The 12243-nt window shown below is 41.9% G+C and overlaps 1 protein-coding gene across 1 annotated transcript in view; it reads left to right on the forward strand.

Moving 5' to 3' along the window:
- Window positions 1–1151: 1151 nt before the first annotated feature.
- Window positions 1152–12243, forward strand: part of LOC311143441 (diacylglycerol kinase beta-like) — a gene marked incomplete at both ends in the record, with an annotated part of 114149 nt that continues 103057 nt past the window's right edge. Inside the window, one exon of the mRNA XM_084179258.1 lies at window positions 1152–1227. Coding sequence (XP_084035384.1) covers window positions 1152–1227 — 76 coding nt within the window. The remainder of the gene's footprint in view (window positions 1228–12243) is intronic.

The following is a 12243-nucleotide window of genomic DNA, read 5'->3' on the forward strand; positions in this document are numbered from 1 at the left end:
CCTCTGTGATGAGCCCCCATGGCTAACATCATCACCCAACTCTCACTGAGGGCAGGGCAGCTATCATCAGACAGCCTTGGCCTCAGTTATAGGTCCTCTCCCATTTACACCAAGTGTCAAACTCATTCCACGGTGGGCCAAGTGTCTGCAGGTTTTCTTTCCACCCTTGTACTTGATTGATGAATTACGGTCACTAATTAGTAAGGAACTCCCCTCACCTGGTTGTCTAGGTCTTAATTAAAAGGAAAAACCAAAAACATTCAGACACTTTGCCCTCCGTGGAATGAGTTTGACACCCCTGATTTAGACCTTACATATGTTTGAATCTTTCTCCCCACCCTCCTCCATGCCCATGAACTGGTAAATTGTGTGTGTGTGCGCATGTGTGAGCATTTGTGTGTGTCTATGAACTGGTAAATTGCTGTGTATTTTCCACCTGGCTGCATTCCTGTGAGGATGTCCACCCAGAGAGATGTATTGATTTCTCCTCCGCAGAGCTGGCTCCATTTAGGAGCCCCACTTTTTAACTCTACATACTGTATGTGGTTTATGTGCTGTGGCAGAAGGGGATAAACAACAGTAAATAATTATTGACTTTTACTGTTTTGGGGGTATAACCTTTCTGTCTGTACTCTGTGTTACTCTGTGTTCTTAAATGGTGAAATATGGTTTGATAGAAGCTAACCTGTCTATTCTCTCTCTCTCATTCTCTCTCACTCTCATTCTCTCTATCTCTCCCTCCCCTCTCTATCTAGGTCATTATAGGTCATTGGTGCAGCAGACCTGCTAAGGGACCCTGTGTTAACTGACTGTGGACGTATCACTTCCTGCCAGAGATGAGGGGAGCAGCTTGAGTCTGTGACATCAGAGAGAGGGCGAGACCTAGAGACCTGCCTCTGGCTGGACCTCCATATCACATACTGCCCATCCTTATCCCCCTTTCCCCACCCCACCATCTCTGGCATCTGTTTCTGCCACCACCTCCACTCACTTGGAAGGATCTGTGATGACAGTTAACCTCCTCAGCTCTACCTCACTTCCCCTCACCACCACCCCCACCACCCAGGAATAACCAGCCCTAGAACCTCCGTACCCTGAGAGGCACATCCACATCCACTACCACCCTCCCTCACCTCCCCCCAGCTGGCATCATGATGGGAGATGGAGTTGGGAACTGGGAGTGTCTGAGTCCGTCTGAGTTCGGTCAGCTGCAGCAGTACAGCGAATGTGAGTACTAGCAATACCTGTTATACCCATAGGTAAATTGAGCCAAAAGTAACCTGGCAATACCTGTGTCAGACCTGGGTCAAATACTGTACATAAAAATACTGATCTTGATTTAGTTTTCCCTGCACAATAGGATCAATGGAATAGTCCTAAAAGTGCAAACTAAATCAAGCTCATGCATTTGACCCAGGCTGATACCTGTGATACCCTTAGGTAACCAGCCTGAGAGTCAATTGCCAGGTTGTGCAAGGAGTAGGGATGGACATTTGAAATCATTTCAGTTGAATCATCAGTTGAAGTACATGTGTTTGTAAAAAAATACGTTGTTTATACTGGGGCACTTGCTTCCTGTGCAGCCTGCGCGACACGGGGGAGACAGCTTGCTATTGCTACAGCGGGGCAGGGGGAGGGGGAGGCAGAGGGTTAGGCTATTTCTCTGCGCTCCCCGTTCTTGTCTACAACAACTCCATTCAGACTAAACAACAGCCTACCTGTCAGTTGCTCGTTGTAGCCTACTCCTTCTCATTTAGCTAACTTAATTATGTAATTTTAATTCCAATTTGCATTGATTAGAGATCTCCCAGTTCACATTGCTTGCTACACATAGTCTCTGACTGCAGTGCCACTTTGATTGGCCGACAATAACAACAACCTACACGCGTGAAACCTGTGTAGGCTGCGCTGTCTTTTTATGGGGCGAATATCATAAAAAACACATTCAAAAGTGTGTTGTTTTATCAAATTAAGAATTTGAAATGTCATGGTATATTCTTGTGTGTAGCAATGTCACATTTGATTGAATTATTTTATATAAAAAAATTTACTCTCGCAAGTAATCGAATACTAACGTCCGTTCGGATATTTGAATATTCTAATAACCGTGTCCTTCCCGAGTAAGGAGGCCAAAGCAATGCACCTCCCCTTTCAAAGCCTCACTTCCTACCCATCATTTGCCTAGGTAGTTTGACATAGGCTATTGTTTTTCTTTGTGCTTGAAGTTAAGTGATTCATGCAAACTTGTATTTTCCCCTCTCCATTGACTATTTCTAGCATTGCACTATTTTGCTTGTTTTTTCCTCTGTTGAGGTGACTCATCCGTATCAGTAGCCTTCCCACCACAGACATTTGTTAGTCAAAAGAGAATCCATCACTAGTCTGGATTTCCCTGTAATAGATGAACATTCATTTTTCACTTCCTTACAGCCTATTGAGCTGATACACAGCCACACAACAACTAAATAGATTGTGGTGTCTGAGAGAAACATAGTTTTACTATCTGAGGATTCCTCTATGCATAGACCTCCCTAAAAACACAATGCTTACATTCCCTGGACATATACAGTACATCTGTTGCCTAGGGATATACTCAAGTGTTGAGTGAGCTTGTCATTGAAACAGAAATTGATTAAACACAAAGTCTAATACATAAACGGTTATGTGTTAGATTACATCACCTCTAGTAAGGACAAATTGTTATTGCCAATCTTTCCCTTGTTCATCGGTGTAATTTATTGACAGCCACGGCTAAAAATACTACTCCTGGCTCTTTCTTTCTCATCCTCTCTATTCAGAAAAATGTGTTTGTGTAGCTGCTTTGAGGGATTTTTGGTTTATTTCATTTTCTGTAATTTGGCTCCATAACATAGCCTATATGGCGGTCCAGATGAGCTGCAGAGATCAGAGGTAAGCGGCACTGTACGCGGCTCCATATGTGGCGCAATGATCTAAGGTACTGCATTGCAGTGCTAGCTGTGCCACTAGAGATCCTGGTTCGAGTCCAGGCTCTGTCGCAGCCGGCCGCGACCGGGAGACCCATGGGCGGCGCACAATTGGTCCAGCTTCGTCCAAGGTAGGGGAGGGTTTGGCCGGCAGGGATGTGGGTTTGTTTCCCACGGGGGGCCAGTATAAAAAATAAAAAAAACATGTATGCATTCACTAACTGTAAGTCGCTCTGGATCAGAGCGTCTGCTAAATGACTAAAATGTAAATGTAAATTTAGCCAAAGGGGTGTCCATGGTGAACAGTCAATCTCTGCAGCCAACTAAACCCCTTAAGTGGTACTGTACACTCCTGCGTTGAAACAGGTGAAAGGTAAATACTCAGTAGGTACATTTGTGTGGATGCTAAACATCACCCAGCATTTATTCACTGGTGTGACCCCCCCCCCCCCCACCGCAGCCCACGCAATGCAGGAGGCCCCATGAGCTCTGCCCCCCCTGTAATCGAACCCACAATTGCTGATGCTCCAGATACTCAACTAGTCTCAAGAAGGCCTCTGAACCTCCCCCTCACTAGGGCTTGTTTATTTTGACGCTGCTGTGCTAATGAGAGGAGGATATTTGACATCTATTTACGCTGGGTTGCTAATGGGCCCTCAGTCACATGTACTGGAGCACCTAGACCCCTGGTGATGGAGATGTGTCTGGGACCTACTATGCTGGTGGTGGGTGGGTGGATGGCAGTGTCTGTGTTTGTGATACTGTACAGCAGATCTGAGTTCAAAAAGTATTTGGTTTTTCTTTCAAATACTTGGAGTGTTTGATTGAGCCTGCCTTGAGTGACCAGGTAGGTGGGATTTGCACTTTTGGGACTATTCCATTGTTTCCATTGCGCCAGACAAGCTCAATCAAGTGCATATTAAGTATTTGAAAGAATACAAGTACTATTTGAACACAGGTCTGGTCTGTTGGATGGATGACCGTGTCTGTGTTTGTATTACTATACACATGACGTGTCTGGTGTGTCTGTTTCCAATATGGGTTAATAAAGGAGAGTTATAATGTGTGAGGTGAAAGGTTAGTGTCCATTACAAAGCCATGTGTCAGTTCAATGAGCCCAGCTGCACTACACTGAAAAGCTCGCTTTGTCCCAAATGGCACCCTATTCCCCCACAGGAGTCTAGTCAAAAGTACTGAACTATATTGAGAATAGGGTGCCATTTGAGATGCAACCGCTCTTTTACTCAGTGGTCTGGTCTTATCTTCCCCTTGCTTTACATACGAATTGGCTCAGTGCTGTTATTCTCTTCTATAAAGAATGAATAAAGGAAATGAAGTCGAAGGCAAAGGAATGTTGATGACCTACGATGGTGATTTACTGTTAACCTTCTAGCTATTGGCTGTGATTCTTCAGTCCCCACTGCATTTAGCCTACTGGCTTCTGTTCTGTTCTGCTGTGATTCAATGAGAGTCTGCATTACATTTACATCAAAATGTTGGTCATTCAGTAGATGCTCTTATCCAGAGTTGTAGTGACAACAAACAAAACAAATTAAACTAGCTGCAGCTACAGTCTAGTTAGCTGTCTGATCTGGTTAATCGATGCTGTTATGGTAAATGGACTGGACTTACTGTAGCATGTGTTATCTCAGTTCATGACCTATTGTTAGTTGATTCAGCAAGCATGGGAAACCCTGGCTTAGGGCCCCGCGGCCGACCAACACTTTTTTTCGTATACATATTATTTTAAGGTGCAACTTCTACATTTTATTGTGCATTAAGTTTTTCTCCTGTTCTCCAGTCACTCAATTTGCCAATGTCAGCTAAAAACACTTTGATTGGTAAGTTAGTCTAGTCAGCTGGGTCATTCCAACAATTCAGTGCCTTTTGAGGTGTGACTTCGTGGAAAGATTTGAGATCACCTGATTTTAACATTCTGTCATAAAGAGCACATGTTCAACTTAATACAAAACTTGTTCTCCCATCTTACTATAGTAAGTGCCTATTAAGTGCCAAATAAAATAACAGGGTTGACGATTTAATCTTAAATCGGCCATAAATCCCCTTGTGACATGGGAAATGAAAGCTTGTTGTGTGCAACAAGGAGGAGCAATTGAATGCAAGCTTAATTTTTTTTTTTTTTATTGTTAAAACATTTCTAGCCTGTCTATCTATGTTATGCTCGACTCACTCAGTTTTCCACCACAAAACACCAGAAAATTGCCAAAAAGAGTAGAACCACACTATGATTTGACTATTAGATGTTCAATATTTATTTTTATAAAAATGTTTTATTAATAGTTTCACCTCATTAAAATGAGAGTTCAGTTCACGTAACAGGGTTGACCTTAATGACCTTACATGAAATAAATAATTATCTTCAGAAATTACTTTGTCAAAGCAACAAAATAACTAGGGCTTTACAATGATGGTGAAAACTTGGAGAAATGTTGGGGTTAAGTGGGTTTAAATATTCCTGGAAGTCTCAGAGGGTGCACAGATGAACATGTCAAAATGCTGAATTTGTGCACTTTTGGAAGTCTTTATCATATAAAATAATCTGATTTATTAAATTCTCCATGTGGTCTTTATTCTAATAAAATCAAATGTTATTTGTCATATGCGCCGAATACAACAGGTGTAGACCTTACAGTGAAATGCTTACTTACAAGCAGTTTAAAGAACTATAAGTGTTAAGTAAACAATAGATAAGTAAAAAAATAAAAACAGTAAAAATAACAGTAGCGAGGCTATATACAGGGGGTACCGGTACAGAGTCAATGTGCAGGGGCACCGGTAATTGAGGTAATATGTAGATATAGTTAAAGTGACTATGCATAGATAATAAGCAGAGAGTAGCAGCAGCGTAAAAGAGGGGGTGCGGGGTGGGTGCAATGCAAATAGTCCGGGTAGCCATTTCATTAGCTGTTCAGGAGTCTTATTTACATTTTAGTCATTTAGCAGACGCTCTTATCCAGAGCGACTTACAGTTAGTGAGTGCATACATTTTTTTTTTTTTTTCATACTGGCCCCCCGTGGGAATCGAACCCACAACCCTGGCGTTGCAAACGCCATACTCTACCAACTGAGCTACATCCCTGCTGGCCATTCCCTCCCCTACCCTGGACGACGCTGGGCCAATTGTGCGCCGCCCCATGGGTCTCCCGGTCACGGCCAGCTACGACAGAGCCTGGATTCGAACCAGGATCTCTAGTGGCACAGCTAGCACTGCGATGCAGTGCCTTAGACCACTGCACCACTCGGGAGAATATGGCTTGGGGGTAGAAGCTGTTAAGAAGCCTTTTGGACCTAGACTTGGCACTCCGGTACTGCTTGCCGTGCGGTAGCAGAGAGAACAGTCTATGACTACGGTGGCTGGAGTCTTTGACAATTTTTAGGGCCTTCCACTGACACCGCCTGGTATAGAGTTCATGGATGGCAGGAAGCTTGGCCACAGTGATGTACTGGGCCATAAGCACTACCCTCTGTAGTGCCTTGCGGTCGGAGGCCGAGCAGTTGCCATACCAGGCAGTGATGCAACCAGTCAGGATGCTCTCGATGGTGCAGCTGTATAACTTTTTGAGGATCTGAGGACCCATGCCAAATCTTTTCAGTCTCCTGGTGGGGGAATAGGCTTTGTCGTGCCCTCTTCACGACTGTCTTGGTGAATAGCCCTCTATTAAAGGTAATTTCATTGAATTGGCGGGCTTTTAAAATTCAATATTTGATGCACAATTTTACAATATTTAAAATATCAAAGGGACACAAAAGGCATTCATTTGTGGAACGACCCAGCAATTTAAACTTGTAGTAATCATGGTTGAATTACCGACCAGGCACGCAGGGCACGTGCCCAGGGGCCCTGACCTCCAGGGGGCCCCCATTGATTTAGTTAATCACTCTCACTCAGATATATTACCATTGCATAAGTCATGGCAAAATGTGTATAATTGCAGGAAATAAGCTTGAAAACTGCAAAAATGTATCTCAACCCCATGGCAAAATGAATAGAATTGCATGAAATTAGTTATAATATTACCAATCTTCTCTCCTTCCCATAGCAGAATGTGTAGAACTGCAGGAAATTCACTCAAAAAATTTAACTTAGTGCTAACAAAAGGGTAGGGCCGGCTCTGGTCTTCTCAGTAAGGCGTCAACATGCTTCCCATCCAAAACAGTTTGGAACAGTTCGTACACATATTATGACGACATTTTGTGACGTTTTTGTTCATTTTGGTCTTCGGCAAGGGTTTTTTCGGTTGTTCGTGCACCCAAAAAAATTTCTCAAGACAAGCTGAAGTTCAGTAGCCGAAGTCTACACCCCTTCGTCGGTGATTGGTCAACTGTAGGGGTGACTTGAGTTTCTTCTTCTCCCGAAACTCAGTGTGGATTCAACATGGCAAACAACAACAACGATAACTTCGAGCATCGCTTGGCCGAGGAGATAAAGAAGTGAGCAAGACAGAAAGCAACATGCCGTCCTCACCAGAGGAAGAGGTATGTTGTAGTATTTTCTATTGTAGTCGAGGAAAAGAGTAGCAATGTTTGCTAACAATAGCTAGCCAGCTGGCGCTAGCTACTTGGCTGGCTAGCTAGCCTAGCAGCATATTCTAAAGGTATTTACAACTTTTTGATCAAACACAATTCTGTCAGAGAAAGAAAAGCATAAGCTTCCCACATTAGTAACACTGAAGTCAAAGTTCGGTAGCAAGGTTCAGCTAGCTAAAATGTTGCAAAAGTTTAAGCAGTGTTGAGTAGCTAGGCCAGGCCTATTCAACCCTGCCCAAACGTTTGCATCTTTATAGTCTGGCTCGGTTAATTATATTTGATATGTTTTTCATTGATAGTTTAGGATGGTTTGGATATGTGTCCTAAATAACCCTCTGATTTCTTTTTTTCCAGGCACAAACACCAGTGAATGGAGACCGCACCAGGTTTTGTTCTCTGCACCCAAGCACTGGCTGTTCACTGGCCCTCTGCACTGACTGGTCATCGGCCCCCAGCCCATCTCCCACACTGAGCTGCAGTGCAGAATGGGAAACCATCTCCATGCAGGACCTGGGAAGCTCTATTCTGGGCCCACCTCCAAGACCCACTCCACTGGCTTGGTCCTCACCAATGCCGCAGAGGAGCAGCAGTAGTAGCAGGGGTGTGAAAAGAAGGGAGAAAAGAGCTGCAGACTAGCCCTTGACACATCTCTCACAAAGGCATTGCAAATGATTGAAGACAGATCTCAAGGTCTGGAGAACGTCATGCACCAAGCCACCAGACTCTCCTCCTTTACTCTGATCCCCTTTTCTCTCTTCTGTTGTCCTCTTTCCTCCTCTCCTCACTATGCACACTGCTCTCCACTCCTCTCATTTCCCCCCTCTTCTCATCCTCTACACAGGGCCCTGGCACCTATAGCTGATTTCATGGATGAACTATCACCAAAACTCCGGGAGGAATTCGATCACCAGCTGCATGAGTTTGTGCATGACTTCAAGAAGGGGACCCAACGACTGGGACCACAGTGAAATTAACAACTTGTTCTGATGTTGTCTCAGGAATCAGACACTAGACACTTTCATTTTATTATTATTATTATTAACACTTTTGTTGTTTACATGTCTGTTTTTCACAGACAGATTTGTACTATTGTACAAATAATTGCAATTATTGTCTGACTTTAATTATAGTATATTTCATTGACACGTGTTGTTTACATGTCTGTTCTTAGCAGAGACTTTTGTATTGTGGTTTACTTTGAGCCCATATGCATAATAAAGGTTTATTTTTGTGTGCTAAAAAGCTCTGTTTCTTCATCTCAATACAAGATGTTTCAATGCATTCTATTTGAACATCCAGTGCTGACAACGTTGAGAAGAGCTGTGTGCCACAGACATTACAGGATTTGTTCTACTTGTGGTGTAGTTACCATGTCTTCCTGCCATGGCACACGTCCAGATGGGGAGAGGAAGAAGTCCCTGAGCTTGTTTCTTGTTTCACTTACAAGCCGTGTCACCCTGGCACAAAATAGTCTCCTGGGCTCTTGGAGATTGTTGTCCCCTGCCACAATCAGTTTTCCACTCTCCAGGTTGGCAGTTGCCAGAAGGGAGGGGCGTGTCAACAAAAGCGGGAGGCATGTATCGCGAACCGAACGAGTGTGCTCACATACTCCCTTAAAAGACCTTGGAAAACGAGAAAGAAGCAGAAATAGTACTGTTTGTCCATCTTGAGATGCCGTAACCAGTATACACCTCCTCAAAATAGTCAGAATTAATCTAAGATAACTCAAGAAATCTGTCATTTAATTTTGACTTTTTTGTCAAGGAGCAATTTTACAATGAACTAATAAGATGTTTGGTGCAATATTTCAAGTCAAAACATTTGCATGTAAACGATTCGTCTGTCATTGAACACTTCACTGAAGAATCCCTACTGTTGGCCAATCACCGATGAAGGGGTGTAGACTTCGGCTTGCCTCGAGAAAAACGAACAAAAAAACCTTCACAAAATGTCGTCATAATATATGCAACTACGGGTACTTCCATGTCTTCAGGGTCAACTTTTAGAATTTTATTTAAAAAAAAATAATCTTTATGTTAAGTTCACACTACAATCACCTCTGATATTTTTTAACACCTCTCTATCAAGTATTTTAGCTACTTTTCAGATGCATTTTATACCTCAATTTCACAGTTTTGCCCTTGTCCCTGACCCAGGCTTTTGAGCTTCTACTATGTTTTTCTATGAGAGAACATTAATAATTACACATTATATAATGTTATCTACTAGAGAAAGAGTCAATTAAATAAAATCTATATCAATATTTATTGTGAGTATGCCCTTTATATTGTAATTTACACAAAAAATACCTGTCCTTTTGGTTGTGGTGTCATTTCCACCACTGAGGGCAAATTCCTCATTAATAAAGTTTTGTCAAGAGACTTAACTTAGTTACCATGGAAACGTATTGCGACACTGAAGCACATGGCTACAGCAGACAGTTGTTCCAGATGTGATGTCCAGAAGTTGAAGAAAAATCTAGGTAAATATTGCTTGTGTAGAGAATATTTTTATCGTCAGTAATTTCCAAACAGGCTATAATTTCTTTACCTTGTGGTAGAAGTTTGAAAAAAAATGTATATTTTATGTATTTAGTGTAAACTATATACTAGCTATAATACTAGCCAAAGCATGCTAAGCAGTCTCATTTTTCTCCAAAAACAATAGAAGCGTCATTTCCATCAGTCATTTCCATCACAAATTTAACTGTGGTGGAAATGACAGAACGTGGTGGAAATGACAAAAATCCATTATGTTATTACTTTTTAAACTTTAGGCTTATTTAATCATGTTTTACATTTATTTAATCTAGAAAATACTCCAAGGTGTGCACAAGTTGAAAACTTAAGTAGCACTTTTCTTTGTGCTGTTTTATTTGGTATCTTCTAAAAACAGAGGTCACAGACATAGAAACAAAATAAAACATGTTCCTATACGATACCAGGAACATCTGCAAAAAGACGGAGAGATACTGGAAGAAAAAAGAGAAGGGAGAAGTGAAATCTATCTCTGAGCTTACAAAGCGAGAACAAAGAAGCAAGAGAAGACAATGGAAATGCAACCAACGGAATAGAAGACATACTTTAAAGAGAACAGTTGCAATGGAGACCTACCTATCAGGCAACACACCACCTTAGTCACCAGATGACTTGCAGCCAGAACATGAGGCCAACATACCTGCCCCTGATGCACGCTCTGATACCCCTTCCTCATCTGCAACAGGTATGAGAAGTCGAATACTTGCTGGAAGGAAAAAGGTTGGAAGAGGTTGCTCAAAAACATACAGAGATCTTTGCATGACAAAATGTCAAACTTGATAAAGCTTTACGGAAAGCTGAGAAATACTAAAAAAAGGTATGATCAACTGAAGAAGAAAATGGAGAGATTCCCCAAAGACAAACACAAAACAGCAAATGAAGGGAACTCCGAAGAACTTGAAGGATTTTATTGTTTCAAAATACCATCATTGCAGAGTTAAAGCAAAAGTATCAAAAAATGCGCAGTGCCAAGGACAAACAAGTGGCTTCAAAAATGCTCAGAGGCAACATCCTGAGAAAGTATGGCCTGGTCAAAGGGCAAATGAAAACAGGCTAACAAGTCTTCAATACTCCAGGAAAAAGCAGTGTAACATAATTAGCACAGCCACAGAAGAGAAAATCACTACATTCTATGAACGTGATGTGAACAGTAGAGCAACAACAGGGAAAAAGGACACACTAACGAGAAACAAGAAAAAAAAGCAGAAGCACTTCTTGAATGGCACAATTCAGAACCTTTAACGGAATTTTAAGAGGGAATATTCAGAGATTAAAATGTCCTACTATGAATTCTGCAAAAGACATCCTTCCAGGATAGGGACACATGCCTCTGCAAAACCCATGCCAACCTCCAGATCATGGCGGACAAACTACAGTATCACAAAGTGATCAGCTGCAGGAACATTGAGAACCTTATTGAGCCTTTGCTGTGAGAACCTGAAGAAAGAGTGCATGTACACAGAGTGCTCCCTTTGCCAAGCAAAATAGCTTAAAACATCTGACTTTGATGCTGGTGAGCAGACATGGTGGTTTGAGTGGAAAAACAAAGCTGAAGAGAGAGAGAGAAGAAAAACAGAGGGAAACATGGAGAAGTTCACTGTACATTTGACAGTAAAAGAAAAGGTGTGTCGCACACTGCAGATTCTACTGGAGGACTTATCCAAAGGATTGAAAGAGAAGTTGGGGAAACACGTCTACAACATTCGACACCAATACTCCAAACTGAAAGAATTAAAAGAGTATCTGCGGAAAGAGGAGATCATCGTGCACATTGACTTTGCAGAGAACTATCTGTGTAAATACACCAGTGAAATTCAGGCAGTTCACTTTGGTGATTCTCACAAGCAGGTGACCCTCCACACCGGTGCTGGATATACCACAACATTTAATGATAAAGTTTCACTTTGCTCACTGAGCTCTGCAATCTGGGCCCATCTCTCAAAAACATTGGCCTACTTCCTTGAGCTCTGCCCATCGGCTACTTTTGGAATCTTACTTTGTCTTAAATTAATTAAATGTTTTTAACAATGGTTGTTTGCAATAAAATATTGTTTTCATATGTTTTTTCACATAAATGTAATTTCCGCCACACCTTGTCATTTCCACCACATCCATATTTTTTTAGGTAAATTAGTATATTATGTATAATTTACATTGATTGTTTTAGATAGGGAAATCATATGGTTGTTATCATAATCTCACAAGAAGGTTGG

This window comes from Coregonus lavaretus, assembly GCF_964263955.1.
Source record: "Coregonus lavaretus genome assembly, chromosome: 16".
Classification (NCBI taxonomy): Eukaryota; Metazoa; Chordata; class Actinopteri; order Salmoniformes; family Salmonidae; genus Coregonus; species Coregonus lavaretus.